This window comes from Crocodylus siamensis, chromosome 5 (assembly GCF_052110815.1).
Source record: "Crocodylus siamensis isolate JL-2025a chromosome 5, ASM5211081v1, whole genome shotgun sequence".
NCBI classification, from domain to species: Eukaryota; Metazoa; Chordata; order Crocodylia; family Crocodylidae; genus Crocodylus; species Crocodylus siamensis.
This window is the reverse complement of record NC_143399.1, coordinates 180,246,209-180,263,478: the sequence shown is the minus strand read 5'-3', so window position 1 is coordinate 180,263,478 and position 17,270 is coordinate 180,246,209. Positions and strand designations below refer to the sequence as shown.

General features: G+C 43.4%; 1 protein-coding gene across 2 annotated transcripts in view; it reads left to right on the top strand.

The window, feature by feature from the left end:
• The first annotated feature begins 779 nt into the window (after window positions 1–779).
• PIP4K2A (phosphatidylinositol-5-phosphate 4-kinase type 2 alpha) overlaps window positions 780–17,270 on the top strand; it is a 200,431-nt gene continuing 183,940 nt past the window's right edge. Inside the window, exon 1 of one of the 2 annotated variants that reach the window (XM_090047319.1) lies at window positions 780–1,098. In XM_090047319.1, coding sequence (XP_089903445.1) covers window positions 958–1,098 — 141 coding nt within the window. In that variant the 5' untranslated portion in view covers window positions 780–957. The remainder of the gene's footprint in view (window positions 1,099–17,270) is intronic. The other variant, XM_090047318.1, reaches the window with a different exon arrangement.

Below are 17,270 nucleotides of genomic sequence, written 5' to 3'. Positions count from 1 at the left end.
AACTTGGGTTCTGCATACAGGTTTCCCTTGCCAACCACTGAGGTTATGTTCCTTAAAGTTCCCCTGGTTGGCAAAACTGTGGATGGCAAGACAAAAGGCTTGTGGGAAAAATGGCAGGTGGCAGGCTGACATGCAGCCATGGAAAACCGTATACTCTGGTAGCCAAAATGGTGTGTACAGTATTAAGCGTGGATACTCAAAACCATAGTTGGTGAGAGAAACCTGTATGTTGCATCTAAAATGATGGGCCAACAAAGTTCTTGGGGCCAATCGTATCTCTTTTATTAGATCAACCCAGCAGCTCATGGCTGTGGGGCCTTGTGTGACCCCCTTGGCAAGTTTTACCAGTTCCTCTTCTCTCGTTGCTCAGGCAGTTGCTGGGATTTCACACTACAGAAACAAGTACCGCTTCTCCTCCCTCTGCCCTGCAAGGCTCTCTGGGTCGATTTGGTATCTTCCATTAGACCAACTCAAATTCCCTTTTTTCCAGAGAAAATTCTTGTCCCCCATCTATTTGAGTTGGCCTAATAAATGATGCCAGATTGACCCAAGAACCTTGCCTGGCTGTGCCCTTAGACAAACACGGCTACACCCCCTCGAAGGGGCTACGCTTCCTAGCGCTGATTTTACAAGGGGTGAAACGCTGCAAAGACCCTATAACCACAAGCCTGAAGCTCTCCCAGCACGCCTGCGCGACAGCGCGGAGCATGCGCGTCGAGAACAAAAGCAGGCAAGGGGGCGGGGCGCCGTGACGCAGCGCACGGGGGGAGCCGGGGGGCGGGGCCACTTAAGTGGGCGGCGCGGGCGGCCGGGCCAGGATGCGCCTGGCGTCGCGCGGCAGCCAGCCCAGCCCAGCCCTGCCCGGCCCCGCCCGGCCCGGCCCGCCACCCTCGCGCCGCCGCCCCCGCGCGCCCCGCCGCCCTCGGGCGTCCCGCCGCCTCCTCGGCCGGCCGCGCTATGGCGGCCCCGGGCAACATCGTGTCCGTCATGGCGAGCAAGACCAAGACGAAGAAGAAGCACTTCGTGGCGCAAAAAGTGAAGCTGTTCCGGGCCAGCGACCCGCTGCTCAGCGTCCTCATGTGGGGGGTCAACCACTCGGTGAGCGCGGGCGCGGGCCGGGCCGGGCCGGGCCGGGCACTGGCGCGGGGCTCCCGGCGCCCCTCGCCGCGGCCGCTGGCATCGCAACACCCCGGGGCTGGCGCGGGGTACCGGCGGGCGGCTGCGTCCTATGGATCCGCGGCGCCGCGCACGGTCGGACGTGCCCGTTAGGTGCCGGCGCAGCAGGCTGGAAGGAAACGCGCCTTGGGGGGAGAGAGGCGGGGGAGCTTTTTTGTCGCGGTAAAGCAGCAGGACGTCAGCATCTGCCAGGCGCCGGACCGCTGCCGTGCCACTGCGCAGCCTGTGCTAGTCCAGCTGCACGGCTTCGCGGGTTTTGCTGTTGGTGAACTGGGGCTGCCCAGTGTGATGAAGTGATGAAGGCTTGGCATCTCTTTGAGGCCCTCCAAGAGGCTCAAGGTGCAGTTTGGCATCTTTAGGTGGCCGGTAGCATGGAGTGGAGCAGTCACCAGAAACCAAGCACTGGGCAGCTGGCTGGAAAATGCTTTTGCGTTTTGTTGTTACCCTTGATACCGCGGACTCTGTATTGTCAACTCCTGCTCTTGTGTTCATAGTATCAGACATGGCTGATACTTAGCTTGGTGCACAAATAGTTGCAAGTTGTAGCTCCAGATCAATTCTGAAAAGCCCAATGTTTGCGGAAAATGAGAATGTGTCTGTTCCTCCGCTTGCTGTGTCGTCCATCCTTTCCAGATCTTGCTCATCTTGTTTACTTTGATTTATATGTACTTTTTACGTCTTTCTGTAAAAGCCCACTGAACTCCCCTTTCAACAAAGTCGTATTATTAGCTAACGTCCTGGCCAACATAAACTTGCCCACAATTTTCTTTTAAATTTTGAGATCCAGTTTCTTCTTATCTATAGAAACAGCCTCTCGATAAACCTGCTGTGGGCATAAGATAAAGTGGACTCTGTAAAGTGACATATCATGAAATAAATTCCTGTGCATCAGTTGTAATGTCTGACATCCTATATACTGAGCTGGCAAATATCTATCTGAATAGATAAGAAAATATCTATTACCTTTCGTAGCTGTAAGGAACAATGTTCTTCTCTTCTACAGTTGAGTAAGAACAAAATGTTACCTGTCAGAACTTACTGCAGTGTGCTTGTTGCAATTCCTTACATTCTTTTCCTGTGGGGAAGAGTCAGTGTTGTGGACGTAGTAATCATATAGCAGTCTGCCTCTTGTTCAGACAAATACTTTTCTCTTTTTTTAAAAAAAAGAATCCACTGATCCTGTTCATAGTTCACAGCACAATGCTGGACCTCCAGAATTAAGCAGAGTAGGTGTCTGTGGTAAGTCTATGAGAGAGCTGGGATTACTTCTTATAGCCATGAGCAATTACACATGCCCTTGCTGAACATAAAGTAGTTGTGCTATTAGAAAAAAACTCTTCCTTTACTTAAGTAGCAACCAAAAGAATGTTGCACCTGTCTGTCATTTATTCGTGTTTCGTATAGCATAGATTGGATTTGGTTTGCTTCAAATATAGTCACTGGATATTTGCTTAGAAAAATGAGTGCAAATAGCTTATAGCAAAGTGAATCTTGTGTTCCACTTTTCTTCATTTTTTTCTTTTCCTTCTCTTTCTGTCTCACTCCCCCCCCCTTAAAAATTAGCTCTGACCCATATGAATAACTTCCTCATCTGTGTGTGTGTGTGTGTGTGTGTGTGTGTGTAAACTGCATGCCTGTTTATTCACTTCTGTCAGTTACCACCTGGGTTATTGCCCTCCCCCTAAGATGACAAAGGAAATCTGAGTCCTTGCCTTGCTCTGTTTTGCACTCTCAGGTAATTGGAGCATTAAGGTATGCTGTGAGAGGGATGTGCAACTGTGCATGAACAGCTGTTTTTTGTTTTTTTCTTCTGAAGAAATTTGGAGAGAAGATGAGTACTGTTAGTTGGCTATATCGGAATGAGTGATATATTGGGAACAGTGACTCTACTGATAAGATGCAGATATCTTATGAATATGAAGATGTAAAGCATGCAAGGCAAATGTAACATGTTGGATACAAGATTTCAAAGCAAAACGCTGGGATTACATAAGAAATGCAAGACCTATTGGAAGCTTCTTTTCATTGTGACATGTCTCTGCTTAACTATGTTTCTTTGGTTAGTCTTTGTGAACAAGTGGAGGAGTGTATTATAGTCTCCTGCATTTTAATTTGAAAACAAACTAAACTTGATTTAGGACTTCAGTGAAATATTGGCATGAAATTAACGTTGCCAGTCAACTTCGCGTGAGAAGGGTATTGCTGTGCATTGGAAGGAAGTGGTTCTGAGCTTTAGAGCATATGATCTGCCCTGCAGATCTTCTTTTGTGATATGAGTGTAGAAGGTAAAACCACGAATAAAAATCTTGAAGTAGTATCTTAATTTCTCATCTTGATTGCAGTTGCAAAAAAAGTCACTACTCTTATCTCCTATTTTCCTTTCATAGGGAGTCCAAATATTTTAAGTATAGATGCTACAGGTGGTTATTTCTTGCTTTGATACTTAAGCAAAGATATCTCACAGTGTTGATCTCGTTTGTTTCAATAAAGTGTATTTATCTTGTATTGATTTGGGGCACCTCAGAGGTGCCCCAGGGTTTACCTTGCAACTAAAAAGCAGCATTCAGCAATTCTTGTGCAGTACCACAGTCATGGGAAAACAGTGTCCTGTAAGACAGGAGTGGTCAACCTGCAGCAGGAGTGCTGTAAGTGGCCTGGCAACCTCTGTGGTACAGTGGCAGATAGGGTGGGAAGCTGAGCAGCAAACTGGATGAGAGCAGAAAGCAGAGCAGCAGACTGGACAGGGAAAGGGGATTGGAATGGCACTTCGGGAAGCATGCAGGGCTTATTTGTGCCAAAAAAGGTAGTGCTGTGCTCTAAGAAATCATAAATAAGGAGAATAAGGATTGAGTATACTTCAGAGTCGACTAGTAACCAAATAAACCACAAGCTAATTAAAAACTTGGATTTCAAAATGAATGCAAAAACTAAAAGAATGTGCAGATTTAGTGACAGTAATGAGACTAAGTGGGCAAAGAAACTATTACTTTCCTTGAAGAAAAATACCTACCAGCAGGTGGGTCTTTAGCAGTTTGGGGTAAGATTACTTTTTGATACTGTCCATATGAATTAAGAAGGAAACTGTCAATCAGGCCTTGAAGTTCTGCGGTGGGATGAGTATAGTGGAAGCAGAGAAAGGAAAACTTGTCAAGGATGCAGAGTACTTTATGATGTTGAACATATTGAATAAAACCAGATTTTGTGACGGGGTGGGGAGGAAAAATCCCTTGGGAATCGGGGATTATAGAGAAGAGTTTTGAAATGTAACTATGCGGGGAGAGTTGTCAACTGTGGGGAGAAAAAGGTGCAAACTGTCTTACTAAGGTTGCACTGTGAATTTCCATTCCCGCAGGGGAAGAATGGCAGACAATCCTTTTGAACTTTCATCGTTCTGAATTGCTATTGGAACATAATGTATTTTGAAAAGCTGATGTTTGCTGTAAGTGACAATAGAGGTGAGAAACATTAAAGTAATGTAACAATGCAGGGAAAGTGCTCAGAACTCTGTTGCCACTTCTTGATTGTAGGAGCATAAAAATATTCTTTTAAGACAGGGAAAAATATGGAAGGGTGAGTTTTATGTTCCCCATGCTCCTGGACTGCAGGAGATTGGATTGGTCTACAGAAAGTAGAAGTTATCATTGACTGCTGTATCCTGATTCAAGATATTCAAGAATGCAGACAGAAATAGGTCAAAAAGCATCTTTCTGTCGCTTGCTGTGATGACAGAATGGAGCGGGGAGGTTAAGAGAATGGGATGGTAACAACTCAAAACAGTTCCTTCAGAGAAGTGCATGGGTATCCAACCCATTCTTTAAATTTGGCTTAGAGATGAAACTAGTACCTAAAGCAGCTCTGAAGCATGATGTGGAAAATTTTGTTTGTTTGTTTGTTTTAAATAAATAAAGGATGGGTGCACCAGCATTCCAGCTGCACCTTATTTTAAATGGGCATTGGGAGCTGAGAATATTTTAATCAAACTACTTACAAATATGTTGAAAACCACATAGCCTATGAGAGCTTTGAAAAAAAACCATATATTTCCTACATTGAATGACATTATAGGTATTTAAGCTTATAAAATCAATTTCATTTCATAGATTTCATAGACACTAGGGCTGGAAGGGACCTTGGAAGATCATCAAGTCCAGCCCCCCGCCCAAAGGGCAGGAAGTCAGCTGGGGTCATGGGATCCCAGCAAGATAAGCATCCAATTTGCTCTTGAAGGTGTTCAACCACCTCTGCTGGCAGGCTGTTCCAGACCTTGCAGACTCAGACAGTAAAGAAATTCTTCCTTATGTCCAGCCTGAAACAGTCTCGCAGTAGTTTAATTGAAGGAGATCTTGGAAGCACTTGAATGATTACCAGATGAGAGACTGTGTTGGTCTCGAGACTCCAATCTAGCTTGATCTGTTTAACAAAAATGGAACCTTGTAAAGATGAATGAAGAAATGATTTGGAGAATGCATGGAACCTATTTTTTATTTAGCTTTATAGGTACCAGTTATACTGGCCAACTGAGCTCAGAACTTAGGGAGGAAGAAATGTTGTTGGTAGGCTGCAGTCTTGCATGTCTGGATTTTTTTTTTTCTTTTTCCTTTACAGAGTCTCAATAAACTAAGACCTACCCCAGCCTTATCAAACTGCAGCACTAATTCCTCAAAATAGTAGGAGGCAATGAAAGTGAAGACTTTTAAAAAAAAAAAAAAAAAAAAAAAAAAGGTCCTTTAAAGTTTAAGCAGTTTTATTTGCTACAGGTGTTCACTTCTATTCAGTGTCTCATTCATTGTTCTGGCCAAAGTTCTGTAATTGGCTGGCTGATAAATATAACTGTAAGGACAAATACGTAAGTGTAATTTCTGACGACCCAATGAGTTTCCTCACCCAGTAAGGTAATGTGTATGCTTAAACTGAAGAATTAATAAGTGTTTCTAAGTGACTTGTATAGTTTTAGACATTAGGAAAATAATGCCACTGAAAGGAGTTTATCAGGAAGGGTGATAGGAAGATTGAAGAAAATACTAAAACTGCTATAAGCTTTTCAAATTAAGCTGCTTGTTAGGTGGCTTCTTAAAAATAGCAACATAGTATTCCCTACATGCTGTAAGAGCTGGCCAGTAAGAGTAGCAGTAGGGTTGTTTAGCATGAGTCAATACACTCCTAGCCCCTTTCTCTTTTCCCATATACAGTACAACTTTAAAGTATATGGTGACTAATAAGGGTGTGCAAAATGGGCTGTATTCAATTCCAGTACAGCCTGAATCGGGGATAGTGATTTGATTTGTTGTTTTGGACCACTATTCCCAATTCAATTCGGCTGAATCCGAATCTGACGATTCAATGCTGATTTGGAGAATCAGTGATTTGGCCACAGACACAGCTTTAAATGTTTTTTCTACATACCTTGAGGGTACCAGGCGTGGCTGGTGAATGCTGTGGTGGTGGGGTGGATGGAGTGTCCCACAGAAGTGTGGAGGGGGCGAGGCGGGGGGGCATGTGCTCGGTGGCGAACCTGGAAGTGGACTGGAAGTAATTCTGGTCCACTTCTGGGTCTGCCATTGAGCATGCCAGGGCCTTCCCTCCCACCTCCTCCCCCTCCCTGGCTCGGCATTTGGTTGCAGGGGGATCTCAGGTCCCCCTCCAGACCTAGAAGGCAGAGAGCTACCCAGCCAGAGGAGCCCCCCCAGTGGACCTGAAAGCGGACTAGAAGTACTTCTGGTCCACTTCTGGGTCTGCTGCCGAGCAGGTTGGGGACACCTCCCCCCACCGCCATGCTTCTGTAGGGCATTCCATCTGCCCTAGCATCTCAACATTCATGATCTACCTGGTATTTTGACATATGTAGAAAAAACATTTAAAGCTCTGTCTGTGTCTGAATTGTCAAATCTTTCCAAATCTCTCTGAATTGATTTGGAGGGTTCCAGTTTGATTCAGAGAGATTAAAGGGTCTCCTGATTTGATTCAGATTCAGCCACTGAATTGAGCTGAATCTCCGCTGAATCAAATCAGTGACTGACGCTTCGCACAACCCTGGTGACTAACCCCTAAGGATTTGAATCTGGAGCATTTTGGCTTGTGGCATCAACTGTTAGCACCACAATTTGGTTAACTGTTAAAGAAGAGGAAGGTCCCAGGTATATCAACTACACTACTAGAGTTTCCTGCTGCAGCGAATGCTATTGGTCCAGTAGTGCTATAATCATGGCTATCTCGAAAGAAAAATAGTAAGATCAAATCTTTAAGGTAATTCTCACATGAAATCAAAATATATTAACAGTATACTTGACTAAGGCCTGTAGTATTTGTGGAAGAAGCAGATGTTGGTAGACGATGAGAGCTCTTTCCATGGGGAGGAGGGGGGAATTTAAACACCGTAAAGCACTGATTACACCATAGCAGATAATAAAGCAATTAGAAGTGTAAAAAGTCAACTGGGCATCAGTCCCAGTTGCACCCCATCCTAGAATATCAAAGGAAATGGCAAGGGAAGTAGGAAAGCTTCTACTGGAAACTAGTTTTACTTAGCTTTGGGTACTGTTCAAAATCTGTAAGGTGTTTAATATTGCAGTTGTATCGCAAGGGATTCTGTGAATATATAGGCCTGGGCATTGGGCTTCATTCATGTAAAAAATATTTAACTATCTAGAAGGAATAGAGACAAGGCTGATTTTTAATTCAGTTAATTAAAGCAGAACTTATACGAGTTAATCGGAGGAGGCTAATGAATACAAATTCTTCTGCAAATGTTTTGTTGGTAAACTTTGTTTTATTTGTTTTTAGTTTTTTCATCTGTGTTTGTTTTTGTTTTAATGTATAGGTATTTGGAAAGACTGTTAACTGTTACAGGAAGCATTAGCAAAATAGATCTTTAAGTAGCTTTGAATCTAATCTACCTGTAACAACTCACATTTAGCAAATGAGATGCTGCAAAGGGTGCTCTTGCTTTTCCCCCTCCCCACCACTTATTATGGATAATACTTTTTAAAACAGTTCAATACCATAAACTGTTGACTTTGTCTGTTTTCTGACAAGTATTGGTACCACTTGTATGAGGAAGGTGATTGGAATGCTGATGTGAACTGTTATGAAAAATTAACTTAATAAAGGAAGACTTCATAAGGCCATCAGTTTGTCATATAGTTGAAGCATGTGATTTTTATATACCTCCAATAATTTTGTGGTTGGAGGTGGTTAAATTCCTATTAACTGTCTTATCCCTTTGAGCTTGAATTTGCCTGATACTACACAGTTTCATAGGTTTTGCATGATGGTAAGCTAGCTGTTTTTGTATTGGCTGAATTGCACAACCCATGGCAAAACTATTTAAGAACTTGTGGTGGTCGGAAGAGGTTCCAGAAGATTTGAAGAGGGCCAGTGTGGTGCCTATCTACAAGGAAGGAAGGAAGGAGGATCCAGTGAATTACAGGCCAATCAGTTTGACCTTAGTCCCTGAAAAAATCCTGCAAAAAATTATCAAAGAATCCATTAGCAATAGGCTAACAGAAGGCAGCATTCTAATAGGTGGCCAACATGGCTTTGTTGTGGGCGGGTCATGTCTGACCACCCTCATTTCCTTCTATGGTCAGGTAACATGCTATCTCAATAAGGGAGATGAGGTTGACATCATATACTTGGACTTCAAAAATTGGGGAACTGCAGCCTCAATAACCCAACAGTCCGGTGGCTAGGAAACTAGCTTCTGGACAGGACCCAGAGAGTAATAATAGATGGTACTGGGTCAGCATGGTACTTGGTGACCAGTGATGTTCCTCAGTGTTCAGTACTCGAACTGGTGCTTTTTAACATATTCATTAATGATTTGGATTTGGGTGTTAAAAGCAGACTGGCCAAGTTTGCAGATGACACCATATTATGGAGGACTGTGGTCACGCTGGAGGATAGGCTGGGGATACGGGGTGACCTGGACAGGTTCGCAAGGTGGGTGGATCAAAACCTGATGATATTCAACACTGAAAAGTGTAAGGTGCTCCATCTGGGGAGAAACAGCCTACAACATGCTTACAGGCTTGGCAGTGCTACACTTATTAGCACCACAACTGAATGAGACCTGGGGGTTTTGGTAGGCCCCGGGTGAGGGAGATTCTTTACCCCCCATCAACGCTGACCTCGTGAAGGAAGACCTTGAGAGGCTGGACACTTTCAAGTCATATGGCCCTGACAGTTTATACTCCAGGGTACTCAAGGAGCTGGGTAGCATCATAGCTCAGCCTCTGGCACAGATCTTCAAGAACTCCTGGCACTCTGGTGAAGTACCTGAAGATTGGAAGAAGGCCAATGTGGTGCCTATCTTCAAGAAAGGGAGGAAAGTGGATCTGGCAAACTATAGGCTCATCAGCTTGACCTCTTTCCCAGGCAGGGTCTTAGAAAAGATTATCAAAGAGGCCATTCTTAACAGACTGGCTGATGGCAACATCCTGAGGGATACCCAGCATGGGTTTGTTGCAGGTGGGTCTTGCTTGACCATCTTATTTCCTTCTATGACCAGGTGATCTATCACCTGGACAAGGGAAAGGAGATTGATGTTGTATATTTTGACTTTAAAAAAGCCTTTGATCTGGTATCCCATGATCACCTCTTAGCAAAACTGGCTAACTGTGGCCTTAGCCTCACCACGATCTGCTGGCTGCGGAATTAGCTCCGTGGTAGAACCTAGAGGGTGGTGGTTGACAGAAGTCAGTCGTCGTAGTGCCCTGGACCAGTGGGGTCCCCCAAGGTTCTGTCCTCGGACCTATACTATTTAACATCTTCATTAATGATGTGGACATTGGTATCAGAAATGGACTGGCCAAGTTTGCCGACAACACCAAACTCTGGGATAAAGTATCCACATCTGAGGACAGGAGGGTGATTCAGGCAGACCTTGACAGACTCAGGAAATGGGTGGATGAGAACCTGATGGTGTTTAACCCCCCAAAATGCAAGGTTCTCCACCTTGGGAAGAAAAACATGCAGCACACTTACAGGCTCGGCAGTGCTACCATGGCTAGCACTACGGACAAAAGGGACTTGGGGGACGTGGCTGACCACAAGATGAACATGAGCCTTCAATGTGATACTGCTGCTAGTAAAGCAAGCAAAAAGCTGGCTTGCATCCGCAGATGCTTCTCAAACAAATCCTAGGTTGTCATTCTCCCATTGTACTTGGCCTTGGTGAGGCTGCAGCTGGAATACTGCATCTAGTTCTGGGCACCACACTTAAGGAAGGATGTGGAGAGGCTTGGGAGAGTCCAAAGGAGGGCTGTGCCTATGGTTAGAAGTATGGAGAGCAGGCCGTATGTTGAGAGGCTGATACACGTGGGTCTCTTCAGCCTGGAGAAGTGAAGACTCGGGACTTTGGCAGCCTATAAGGGGCGTATATCAGAGACTGGGAGAAGGTCTGTTCACCACAGCTCTCCAGGGGAAGACTAGGACTAACAGTCATAAATTGCTAGAAGATCACTTTAGATTGGAAAAACTTTTTGTTATAACTTGAGTGCCCAGGGTCTGCAGTAGACTCCCCCCAGAGGTGGTAAAATTACCTACTCTGGATATCTTCAGAAAACGTCTGAACACTCCCTTTGAGTTCCTAACATCTGTGAATCTATCTGTATTTACTAGCAAGAATTGCTTGCAGGCTAGGCATGAAATTGAGGTGAATAGTCATAGCAGATATTAAGGAAGTCCAGCCTCTGGGAAGGCTGTTGATGTAAAACAGGCTTAGGTGTTTTCATGCATGAAAAACCAGAGGTCAGCATACTGCTACATGGTACTTAAAGATGATATATTGACTGGTGATGAATCTACTGTTCTAGTTCCTTTTTTAACCTGGTTAGTTGGTTGGTTGGTTGGTTTGTTTACTATGACTTTGAGCCAAGTGTGTACTTGTGTTAGTTTTGTTAGGGCACATCCTTCTGTCCTCCTCACCCTTGCTTAACTGGCTACAGAGGTTGAGTGGTTATGTAAGCAGTTGTAAATCCAGTTACTTTGATTTGACACCTAAAGTCAATGTGAAGTTTTAATAACTTTTTGGTTTATAAAAGGTATGCTAGGTAGTCTCTATCTTGGTAAATAGTCTCGCATATGGCCCAGATTTGTATATGTTCTGTTTTCACAGTATACCTGGTCCTAAAATTTGGGGCTCTAATTTAAAAAGAATTTAGGCTCTGTGGATAACTGACTGAAGGGTTATAAGCCAGAGAGAAATGGATTAGGTCCCTTAACGCAGGCGTTGCCAACCTTTTTAGATCAAGGACCGGTAGCCAACCATTGGGTGCTGGTCTGCTGTATGGCAGTTACTTCCAGTCCACAATTTGCCGTTCCATGGTCACTTCTGGTGACACCCCATAGGGCCCCGTGGCTGGAACTTCCAGCTGGAACAATGGTAAAGACACTTTTTCACCCAGCAGGCGGGAGGGAGGGACCAAACCTCAACCGCAGCAGCCATTACCTCAGGATAGGACGGGCTGGCCTGCCTGTGGACCAGAAGCCAACCCTTTGTGGACCAGGGGTTGGGAACTTTACTGTTCACGTATGGATCTTTGATATTTGTTTTTATAGAATATTCTCATATCTAAACTAATGGCTTGTTTCAATTGAAATAATCCTAAATACACCTCTCCCCCTCAAATAAAGAAGTCGGCATTTCCTTTCCTGTCAGAAGTGCTCCATATAAAGGTACTTGCATCTTAAACTGGTGGTCCACATTTTTATCTTATTTACCTAATTTTCCATGTTGTTGTACCCCCAAGACACTTCAGCATGCTGTAGAAAACTTACCTTTTATTTCTATTCCCCAATGATCAGGCCTGAAGTTTCCTTCATTCATGCAGAATGACAAAAATGATGTGTCTGCTGCTAGTGGCACTAAGTGTGCACCAGGACTGAGCTTCTGAGCAGTGTGGGATGTACCTTGGCTGTACTCTGTACATCAGCTCTGTTATGTTTTAGGGAGTCTACCTGGAGCAAGCATTTTGTGTTTCATGGTTGGCTTACAATATTTGGAAGCAGTGTAGACAAGCCCTTAATGTCTGCTGCAACACCTCTGCCTCCTGCAGCCTTTGAGTCTGGATGCTGAGGGAGAGGTTTCCAACTGCCTTTTCTCTTCCCTAGCTGCCTGCTTAGTATCCATGACATTGTGAATTTAGATAGTAGCCTTTCTGCCTGTGTTACAATGGAGGTAGTTAAAACACAAACCCTAAAACAAGGTTACAAATTCAAGTGGGTATACAACCCTAACTCAGTGCAGGAAGCTGCTGATTATAGGACCCCTTAGTCTTTGCCTGCAGAAGGGTGGGGGGTATTGAAAGGCAATTAGTTGCAGGACAATAAAGGACAGTTTCATAGCTAAAGCTGTTAAATGCTGCCCTGGGGAATCTGGATATTTTTCAGAGGTGGTCACTATCTGTGTACTGTACTTGAGGCTCCAGGGTTTTTTCTTCTTTTCTTTTATGTGTGTATACATAATTGTGTACACAAGTGCATAGTACGTTGTACAGCTCTTGCTCTTCATGTCTTCAAAGAAGATCTCCATTCATCTTTGGCTGAAGATGCAAGTGTTTAGCATTTCTAACAAAAATATTATCTATAAGTATATCATAATTTTGGTGGAAGTGCTGAGCACTTGCAGATTAATATTAATGTATATATTCATTCTAATATTGTATACAATTATAAAATATATACAACTATCCAATTATATATATTATACATTCATATTAATAAGCTGTTGAATGCCCAGCATTTCTACCAAAAATTATTATATTTTTTTTAGTGCTGAGTACTTGTAGCTTTAGCTGAAGATACTCAAAGAAGGATCTCTATTCATATGAAGTGCTGTACAATGTACTTTGAAAAATCAAGTTCTTGTTGTCCCAGACCCCAAAGCATGACATGCCCCTTGACCTTTATTTCTCTTTAACTCCCCTTTGGTAAAATGGGATTAATACTTTGGCACTGAAAGGTGCTGTAAAATAAATTGCTTGGAGTATTTGTATGCTGTAGCACTGTAAGGAAGCCTATGGGGGGGAAGGGGAGGGGGAGAATTTTGATTATTCTATCTTCAAAGTAAGTTTAAGGAGCTGTGTGTGTGTGTGTGTGTGTTGAGTCTGGGGTTACACTGGACAGTGAGGAAAAGCTAAAATATTGAACCCATTCTGTGAGTGCCACCCAATCTGTGAACCAAATAAGGCAGTGTCCTGTGGGAGTCTAAGAATGTAATTAAATGTCATAATGCATATGCACAAAGGAGTTAAAATAAAGTTGAGCAAGGAACATTAATTCTAGAATTTCCTTAACTGCTGAATGACTAACTGTGTCTTCAGTGCTCTTTTAAAATGGCTTCTGTGTGCATGTGAAGGAAAGTAAAACTTCATTATCTTTAGAAAAGACCATGTAGACCATCACCTGACTTGGGACTATTTGAGCTACCATGCAGACATGAGCTAACATGGTAATAGCAGTTACAAGTTCTTATTTATGTCACCACTAAGGGTGAAAGGATTAGTCCTATGATTTAATAGTGAAATGTGCTTGTGAAGTTTGACTTGTGTAATGGCAAGATTTTGGATCTTGGACTGAATTCAGTGTTATGTTGGGCATAGGACTTTCTGACTGGTTTCATAGTTTCTAGGGTTGGAAGGGACCCGAGTAGATCATCTAGTCTGACCCCCTGCCATGGTCTTCTCAAGTCTGATCCTTCAAGCCCTGTCCATTTCAAACTGTCCTTCCTCTTATCTCCCCATTTAGCTCCTTGTTAAACCTCTCTTGTCCCCTGGCTCTAATCCTGGATGGGTGGAAAGACCATCTTCCACACTGGTTCTGCATCAGAAAAGGCTTCCCTCACCATCCTTTGTTCTAAAGTTGTTTTTGTTGTTGTTGTTCTTCAAGTCTGGGTCAGCCATGTTTCTCATCTCATTACTGGTCATAGCTGTAGCTATGACTAAAAATTGGGAGAGAGATTCAAACGTAAAGCAGATATGGCAGGCAGATTTCAGGCCAAATGGCTAAATTTACAGGTGGCCAAAGAAAGGTTGAGAGACCTAGGTATGTTTTTAGTGTGTAGAAAAATCAAATCAAATGGGGAAGAGATGCATATAGCAGTCCCATATGTTTTTTTCCCCTCTCTACCCCCCAACCTCCCCCCCCCCCAACAAAACATTGAAAGGCTATCTTGAAGAGTGAACCACACTGTTCTCCCTTACCACGGGGGGGGCAAGACATGAGGCAGTGTTTTAAACTAAAGCAAACAGATTTAATCTATACCTTGGGAGAAAAATTCAGAAACATAAGAACGGTAGGATGGTGGAAAATTGTGAAATTGCCTGTCCAACCACTCCTCCGATGGAAGGACTCTTGATTGGGGTAACCTATCCTGAGTCCGTGCAGGTCATTGGACTAGACGATCTTTGAGGTTTCTTCTACATCTGATTCTGTGAATACAAGTTCTCAAATGGTAACTGTCAGGCAACCTTAATAGATGGTGCTGCAGGGCCTGCTTATATCTATACCCTTGTAATTCATCACAATCCCTCCACATCACCAAAACAAAATTGGGGAGGAAGCTGGAAAGGATTCTTATTTAGTTTACCTTGATGGTGAAAAATGCCTTTTAAACATGTTGAAGTAATAGACTACATAGTTTTGAGGAGCTCAAATAACTTTTTCCTGTCCTTTTTCTTCCCAGTTTTCCTTGCACCTGTGCCATGACTAAACGTAAAAATAGTAATCTGCATAAGATTGTCATTTATGGGCCCTGTGCTTCCCTAGTATACAGGAATTCTAAATATGGGGGGGGTGGGGAGGGAAGAGGGGTGTCTTTTGTGCGTTAATTCTTGATGGACTTAAATCATAACAGTGAAGTCTGTTTTATAAAATAAGTACCCACAAGCTTACCTATCAACTACCGGTCTTACTCAGGCTGTGTCACTGAGTCTTTTTTCTTTTTTTTTCCTTTAAGTACATTTTAAATGAATAATATCTGAATGCCTGACCTATCTGGATACCTTTTACAAAGTACAGAATCTCAAAGCTGCTGTCTTTTGCAATGCAAATGATAAAACTTAACGTGTCTTCCCAATTTTAAATGTAAAGGTGGGGATACCTTGTTCTCAACCTTTTTAGATTCAGGGCATTTTTCCATAACGCCTCTGAATTTAGCAGCATCCCATTTTTTAAAAATGAATTATTACAGTGATCTACTTCCTTGCATCCTCAGAAGCATGGCACCCCAGGGTGCTGCAGCACTGCTATTGACTGCTGTCACTATTGTTTAGCAAGGCAGTAACTACTTAGAAGTGGAGATAAGTCATTCCCACAAGTACAGGCTCCCCATGTAAAACACTCGGAGGAAATGAGGTGGAGATTTTCCCCTCATAGCTACTCCTGTAGCTTGCATGCATGGTAGCACTGTTATCTTCTGCGTTGTCCACATGGCTGCCGGAGTTGATATTTAAAGTCAGGGTATAATTAAGTGTTCTGCTTTTCCTAAAGATTATTTGTTTAGTTGCTTATGGAGACTTTCACTGGCATTTGTTTAATGAAATTTTGCCCTGACTTTCTTACAAGTGATTTTCTTCACGTGCCCTCTGAAGATCTTCACCAGAGTCTCAGTTGTGCTAGAGCTCAGGTCTGTACAGTTGAGGAATAACTGAAAGCCACTCTTGCCAACCTATTCCTTGTATGCCAATGATTCCTGAGGGCTGCTTTCTCCCCTTAGGTATTTCTGGCACTTTATCTGTCTCCAAATGTAAAGTGTATGGTAGAAAGATGTATCCTGGTCTTCCAGGGGGATGAGTGCAGCTGTGGCAGCAGCTCCTACAGGGACTCCCATTCTGGAATCAGACACACTTTGGCCCTTCCCTCTGACCCCAGGAGAATGGGAGGAGAAAGGGGACCAGCTAGGCTGAAAAGCCTGACACCATATCCCCTGGCCCCCCACAGCAGTGTGCTGTGCAGAGCTTGGGGCCTGCTGGTGATGGGTCTGCCTGGCAGGGATGAAGCAGCAGCTGGAGCCTGTTGGGGAGGTGACATGGGTGCTGTTTGTCTGTGGGCATGGGGAGGAGTGAGCACTTACCACCTCACACAAGGGCCAGATTCTGTGGCACTTAAAGCTCTTGCAGTGTTGACAATCACTGTTGTAAAGTCTTGAATAAGAATTTGACGGTGCTACTAGAGCAGAAAATTAGTTTTTTCAATTTTGTCTAGTGCATCATTTGAGCTAACTTGTTCACCAATTTCAGAATAAAGAAACCTAATATGAGCTGCTGTGTTTTTGAACTGTCTGTCAGTGTTTTATATCTATCCCTGCTTCTGATCAGCTAGGGATAACAGCCTCTGATCCCTCATTACATTCTTAAATGAGTGCCAACATGCTTTCTTCCATGGTACCCCTCATACTTGGTGGGAGCTATTTGTAAAGCCTGCAAAGCTACTTTATTGTCGTTTTTGATTTCCTCCTTGAAATTCTCCTAATTATGGTGCGCCTGCAAAGCTTAGCAGGCTGCTGCTATACTGAAAATACTGCCTGTACTGTTGACCACTATTCTCATGTTCTGTGTACCCTCCTCCTCCCCAGGTACCTAGTCAATTTGTTCTCTTGTCTTATTCTTACATTGTAAGCTGTCTGCAGAAGGGACTTTTTTTGTTTGAATACTGTGACTAGTACAAGGACACGCTAGTCATCAACTAGGTTGTCACAAGTGGTATGCCACAAAGTTCTTGTTTTCTCTATGGATGGTTTGTCCCAGGGCTCCAAGTATGGTATTAACACAGAAAAATACAAGGTGTAAAATGCTTGCAAATCTTAATTTAAACAAGAGTCGGGACTCTATCGCAGACTGTAAGCATAGTAGTAGCCTAGCTTTTAGTAGGCTTTTCAAGGGATAGCTTCAAACTTCGGGGTTGTCTATAGTTTGGCTTAACATTTTAAGGGTATTTTTGGCCTGCAAGTTGCAATATGTTAAAAAATGGAAATCTTGTTTCATGAAAGTGAGCAGTATGAATGAAGACTATTGGCCTGTACCCCTTATTACCATAAAAAGACAATAGGAGGAGGCCCGAAACATTTTAAAGACAATTTCCGCTTTCACATACTTTAT